The sequence below is a fragment of the Rhinichthys klamathensis genome, unplaced genomic scaffold (assembly GCF_029890125.1).
Source record: "Rhinichthys klamathensis goyatoka isolate OS25496 unplaced genomic scaffold, OSU_Roscu_1.1 h1tg000548l_1, whole genome shotgun sequence".
NCBI classification, from domain to species: Eukaryota; Metazoa; Chordata; class Actinopteri; order Cypriniformes; family Leuciscidae; genus Rhinichthys; species Rhinichthys klamathensis.
In genome coordinates this window covers 185,814-192,718 of record NW_026607019.1, presented here as the reverse complement: position 1 = coordinate 192,718, position 6,905 = coordinate 185,814, and the positions used below count along the sequence as shown (strand labels likewise).

Below are 6,905 nucleotides of genomic sequence, written 5' to 3'. Positions count from 1 at the left end.
AGAATAAATACTCGGGATAAGGTCTTAGATTTTGGAAACTAGCCTTACAGTATGTGCACTGTTGGCCTATATAATCTGTCATGACAGGAAGATGGAAACCAGGACTGTTCTCGCATGGCTATTGTGTACACTGTTTTTTTCCCATGCGCTTGTAAGCTTCCTTCCTATTTCACCTGTTCCACAAGAGTCTATCTTTCACATCACAACAACATGTCAATGTGTTCAAATTAATTTTCAACCATGTACACACCCTTTGAGTTCTCATGCCAAGATATTTTGTCAACCGACCGAGGAATAGGCAGTGATCCAGGGCAATTATACGAACCTACGTATGCAAGAGATAATGCCAAGAATGTTTGAACATGAAGTGTAATTGTGGGCTATTTCTTTATTTTCATAAATTATCTGATAATGTCCAACTCCTGCTGGTGAAACAGAGAAAACAAGACTGCAGGGTTACAGAGTTCAGTAGGACACAGAATTAGGGACAGAACAAAAATATAATAATAACAGGTATTTTAAAATTAGCATTTTTTGCTAACAACACATTTGATAGGTCATATCAGAAAACACTTCAGAGTATATTTGAAATAGTATAAATACATCACTTATGGAATATATACATTTCATCATAATATAAAACAGTATAACAAAACCATATTGCTGATATACATAGAGGAATCTATCTCTATTCTTAGCAAATTGAGTAACTTAAAATGATAAATTATTACATTTAAGAGCACAAAATTAATCATAAAGTTCATACATCTTGTGTACACTACATTGTTAGCTCTCTAAAATGTTCCAGTTTTATTCAATAAATAGGAAAGGACTCCAGGAAAGTTTTTTTTGTGTTTTTTTTTTTGTAAGTTTAAATCTATTGTCTATCTTTTGTTCATAACAACAGATTGAACAATATAACTTGAACAACATAACTGTTAAAGGTGAATGGATGTGAAAACAAGTGCACAGTTCATACAAAGTGGTCAACCTTTATATGCGGTATTCCCAGAAAAATCTAATTATTATGTCGACTTCAAAAAAGCTCCATGCAGGTAACACAAGTATTGCTGTTGACCAGTATATGTTGTAATTTGCATGTTGGTTCCCAGCATTGAATGTTAGCTTGCTCTTTTTAAAATGCTCTTTTTTTTACCAAGACTTCTGTGAGCAATCAGCTTAACCAAAAAGACTATGCTAGTCAACCATCTTCACCATGCAGCTAAGATTTGCATGGCTGTGCAACCAGTATTAACAACAAGCATTATACATAACATTCCAACTTAAATGCTCCTGAATTGGTTGGGTGTTTAAAAACCTATTTGCTGTATCCCAAGATGCCGCCCATTTTGGCATGACACTTAATTTGAAACTATTGGTTGTCTCAGGTAAATATGTAATTAACTCATAGATAGGTCATCTTTTGTCTAAAATATTATATATATATATTTCATATATTATATATATTTATATATATGGTCAGCTCCAATGGTACAGATAAATAGTAGAAGTACTGCAGATTCTCACATTCATGGCTCTTCCAACCAAATTTGAATTAGCACTTCGCCTGTCTCTTTTATCTCTGACTGTTCAAACTTGGTGTTTTGGACTAGCTATATCCTGTCAGATACCTTTAGCATAGCCACTTAGCTAATGTCCTGTTTGCATTACAGGACTGTCAATAACACCTAACCCTCTTTTGTGCAGTCCCAGTGTTCAGGTCTGACTTGCCCTCAACTCACAAAGATCTCCTTCACATCTCACAAGCCTTCATCTCTCCTATTCTGTCTTAAACATGCTTCAAAGGCTCTGTTTCCACAGTACTGTCTATGGGGAACGGCGCTTCCAGATCGCAGCGTATATATGTTCTGCTGCCCCAGGTTGCACAAGGGTCATCTTTTGTTCAAGTGCTCGCACTCATATCTCTCCTCCAGGTAAGTTTTTCATTTGTAGCCAGGTTTGGATATCTTTTCCATGACCCTCGCTCTAGCCCTAACCAGGTTCCTGAAAAGTCAGATGAATTTGCTGTAAGTAATGGTGCTAATGAGGACACAATCACAGCTCTTTCAAAGAATAAGGTGTGTAAATTACATGAATTACATGATTTGTGCAATGTGGCCTTACCTAAGGAAGGTTATGGCATCTGACCGAGCCCCAAGGGAGGAAGACTTCCCTAAAACCAGAACTCCTGGACTAGCATTTTCAGAGTTATTTGGGCCGGTCAGGTGATCTGATTTGGGTGTTTCCTGTTTTTCATGCACAGGTTCAGATGGGTGCACCAGCATGATGGCAGGGTTTTCAGAGCTTAGAGAAATGTACACAAAATTTGTCAAAATACATTATTTGCTATAAAGGCATCAAAATAAATTCTGGATTGTTTTAGATGACTGCTATAATGGCTAATAAATCCATTTCAAACGTGTTGAGGAAGCTACTTCAAACCATAGCTACAAGCTAATCACAATTTACAAGTTACAATGGTGAAATGACAGACCTCTCTCTGGTGACATACTGGGCTTCTCTAATCATTTAGTCTGCATTTGGTAGCTAACTATACTGAAGATACTTAAAGGGTTAGTTCACCCAAAAATAAACATTTCTGTCATTAAATACTCACCCACATGTTGTTCCAAACCCGTAAGTCATTCGTTAAGACATCCACATTGGAGAATCATATTTTGTAAATAAAGTGGTAAATTATGTTGGTCCTTGCACAAACAAAGCACTTGCATCATTTTTATAAAATTGAGTTTAAACAAGTGGAGTCATATCTGGGCCTTGAAAGTGGTAATTGTGTAGGCTGTCAATGGAGGGACAGAAAGCTATCGGATTTCATTAAAGTATCTTCATTTGTGTTCCGAAGATTAACAAAAGTCTTACGGGTTTGGAACGGGGTGAGTAATTAATGACAGAATTTGTATTTTTGGGTGAACTAACCTTTTAAGAAGTAAATTCATATAACCAGGACTTTTCAATGCTATATATGAACATTGACCAGGTAAGACAGGTAAAAATTGGTCAAACCCATCTAAACCCAGCCTGCTAAACCAGCTGACCAGGCTGGGAGGTCAGACTAGTTACCAGCTGGTTTCCTTAGGAATCAATAGGAATGTAGTTCAGTTTTTTGTGGCAAGATCAATCTATCTTCTATCTGGTTGTCATATCAACAGATTACAACAACACAACTGCATAGTTTATGAATACATTACAGTGGTCAAAAGCTGATAATGGATAAGACTGCTTTATTGACTATGCAGCCTATCATGATGACAAAGTTTTTTCTTGCGAGTTCAAATAGCAGTCATAGCCTGAAAGCCTTTACTAAAACTCTGATTCATTAGATGAAACTAACTCCAATTCAAAAACACTTCACTTGTCATATCATCTGGATTCTCCAACTGTGTTTGTCTGGTATCACCTCACACCCTAATGACAACTCCGCACCCTAAAAGAGCACACCCTTACAATAAAAATAGCCTTCCAAAGAAGAATACTAATGCATGTGGACATTAATTGACTGCATGTTATGCAGACGTGAGATGGGGTTTACCTGTAGTGGCAGAAGCTGTTGCATGTCCGATCTGCAGGGTTGGTGCAGAAGCAGCGGCCTATAGACCTACGGCGGCGAGCCAACGGACTGCCCAATCCATACACAGTGGTCTTACTGTGGAGGAGACACCCAGAGAGCATACAGTCATTGATTAAACTGTCGCCGTCCCACAGGTGGGACGTTTGCCATTATATTTTTAAAACAATAATATCTTAGCAAAAACCTTAAGTAATATTGACAAACTATACATCATTTGAAAGCTTACAATCTCTAGTTTCCATATTTGGTTTCCATGATTTTCAAAATAAATTACAGAGGAGCCGTAATTTATCAATTTGCAACAAGAATATTTTCATACTCCTAAGGCGTGTTCAGACCTTTATTTTGAAATAGCAATGAACATGAAAAATCATGCAAAAATGGTAGAAACCTCAGTTTGTTTTCATGGCAAGAGTTCAAAAGATAGCATCCATTCAATTATTTTAGAAAAAAAGATCTGAAAATGTTTTAAATATAAAGAAAAAAATAATAAATTCACCATTTGTGGCAGCGAGCTATAACGCACATGCGTGTTCTTTGTATGTGTTTCTTAGAGGTTGAATTCATATCAAAATCTGCCAAACTTCCCATACTACTTCTACATAGGATCTCTACTTCATAAATTGTATGAAAATTGTGGAAATAATGGCTCAGATCACTCAAAACACATATGGAAATGGAGGCGCCCTTATATGGGCAGTAATGGTAATGGTTGTCATCTGAAAAAGTTTGGTACTGCGCCCAAACAAAATCTTACTGAAAGCTAATTTTTTTGAGATATCAACCTAAAATTTTAAACACAAGTTGTTCAGACACTTGTTGTTTTGGCTTTGATTTTTCTGCGGTTTTAGAGTAGCCCAGGTTTTGAAAATATATATTTTCTATAAAATATGAATACTTAATTTTTTTACAATGTACATTTCCATAAACTCAAACTTCTATAACTTTTTTTCTGTTTCACTTTCTTAATTTATTTCACTTCTACAAAAATATGCCAAATGTCTTCTTTAAAACAAGACCAAACTTATGTCTATATTCCAAAGCATTCTTGAATTACAACCATTTAAGTTCAAAATGTGCATTTTCATGTCTATTCAAAAAAAGGGGGGTGACACTTAACAGGTTAACTCATCACAATGGGACTTTGTACTGTTTTAAGCATGAGAATTGTAACCAGTGTCAAAAGTATTCTAGATAAAAAGCAATAAAATGCTCAATAACTCAAAAGTGAATCTTTCTGAACGATATAAAAGCATTCAGTCACAAAGGTGCACTGGCCTAGGAACATGATGTATTCATATGTCCATGATGTTTCTTTTCACACATCGGAGCCTCTAAAGTGTCTTTGTATTGGTTGAACTTCCTTTGTGGTTTACATATGGTTTACACAGGTTAACCCGTGCATAGGTGAGCACTCACCTTGGCGTGTTCACCCAGATGATGTCCAGATGGCAGAAATAATGGCATTCGGAGTCCAGCTGGTTGTTGCAGGAGCAGCGTTTGCTCCTGACCCTATGGGTTTCAGACGGGTCGCTCGGGTCAGTCTGGGGCACTAGAGGCAACCCCCAGCCTATAGAAAAGGAATAGATTGCGGTCCATCAAACTTGCCATAATCATTCTGGGCCAAAAAGTTGAGTCTCAGAGATGATGAGCCTCACCACTTGTTATTATTACACTTTTTTTATTTTGGTTTATACCTCTATTCCCACTGGTCGTTATCTTATGTAATAACGTCTCAGACGTTTGATCTTAATGAGTAGAGGGCAATTATAAAGTTCAAAGCTTTTCACATACATCTTTGCTGAGTTGTCAATTTTGACTTTAATTGGCAATGCTGAGGTGACTGATTAGTACAAAATGAATATGAGCCCCTGTGTTCGCATATTGTTAGACATGTTTAAAATAATAATCAGAACTGAATTCACTATCATTTCTATTATGTTGTCATTTTATTAGGTGCAAACAAATTAGAGTTTAAATGTTTATTCCAAACAGTAAAAATAAATGTAGGAAACCTAAAGATTTTTTTCTGAGAATGAAAATGAAGGTACTTAGAAAATACTTAAAATTTCAAACTTACAGGATTATAATCAAGTAAAGCTATTTAGAATTGAACAAATACTTATTTAAATGTATAAAAAAACACTCATTTATATAAGCCATGTCATATCTATTCTCTTTTGTGTTATCATTAAATAAATATAAATACATACATAATAAATCCCCCAAAATATATATTACAAACACAAAAATGTTTTACCTTCATGAAGAGTTGTGCACAAGGTAAAAATGAAGATCAGAGTAATTCTTGATTCCATGTTGCACATACGTTTCATTACAAAGAATACAATACAAAGCAATTCCAATAGATCTCCCTCTGCTGCAGGTGCTTGTCTAATGTTGAACCGTCCTGTCCCGTACTTATAGTGTATGATATGCACCTCCCCCATAGTTACACAACTCCAGCTTGTCTGCTACATTCTGCACACAAGAATCTCTGCTGCCTCCTCGGCCAGTGGGTCACTGGATTGTTTGGGTGGAACAGACCTGAGGTCCAAGACAATAATGATTGAGAGTAAAAAAAAAAAAACTTCATCTTTCTTACCTCGAATTAAACAATGTGGATCTAAACTGACTAATGGGACTCAGGGGTGAAGGAAAAGAGGAGTCACAGAGTATATCAGCAGATTTGCTGCTTTGCATGAATTCTGTTGTATGCACTTTGCAGGGAAAGACAGTGTCCCATGGAAAGAAGGAACGTTCTGGTGGGTCGCTCCTGTCTGTGAGGTCCAGGTGTGGGTAGACAGTGTGGAAAGTAGCTTCCTGTGCCCTCTGGTCACTATTTGTTTCTGATTACACAAATTAGTCACAGATATGAAAACATAATTCAAAATTCATTTGATTTTTTTGTGTTGCCGCATAGAGGGCCAGCATTAACCAATACATTTCCTTCCGATATTAAATAGCTGCTGTGGCACTTTTTATTAAAAAAAAAGAGATACATTTATGATTCTAACATTTTTGTCACTTGAAAAAGAAATAAAATCTAACTGAAATCAAATATAGCAAAACTTAAACTTAAAACTTAAAAAGTATTCACTTAATTATCATTTTCATTTGTTTAAACTTGAGGTACTAAAAAAAAAAAAAAAAAAAAAAAAAAGACAAAAACAGACACACACACAACAAAATTACTAAAACTGCAACGAAAGTAAAAAAAAAAAAAAAAAAAAAAACTCTAAAAGTATCTCAATGATGCTAAAATAACATTGACAATAATATATATATTAAAGTTCAGTAAGGACCATTACCATGC

General features: G+C 35.7%; 1 protein-coding gene across 1 annotated transcript; it reads right to left on the bottom strand.

Annotated features, from left to right (window-relative positions):
* Window positions 1-1,278: 1,278 nt before the first annotated feature.
* Window positions 1,279-6,018, bottom strand: LOC130073499 (endothelin-2). Its single transcript, XM_056238948.1, has 5 exons — window positions 5,850-6,018; window positions 5,009-5,159; window positions 3,551-3,664; window positions 2,125-2,304; window positions 1,279-2,004 (listed from the first exon to the last, which is right to left on the bottom strand). The coding sequence occupies exons 1-5, from the start codon at window positions 5,923-5,925 to the stop codon at window positions 1,944-1,946; spliced, it is 582 nt and encodes a 193-aa protein (XP_056094923.1). The 5' UTR covers window positions 5,926-6,018; the 3' UTR covers window positions 1,279-1,943.
* Window positions 6,019-6,905: the final 887 nt, after the last annotated feature.

Excerpts from the sequence above, each read along its gene's own strand:
- LOC130073499 (XM_056238948.1), bottom strand. The coding sequence starts at position 5,925 with ATGAAACGTATGTGCAACATGGAATCAAGAATTACTCTGATCTTCATT. Across the intron at positions 2,305-3,550 it reads AACAGCTTCTGCCACTACAG|CTCTGAAAACCCTGCCATCA; the intron begins GTAAACCCCATC and ends CATTTCTCTAAG. Across the intron at positions 2,005-2,124 it reads GATGCCATAACCTTCCTTAG|GAACCTGGTTAGGGCTAGAG; the intron begins GTAAGGCCACAT and ends CTGACTTTTCAG.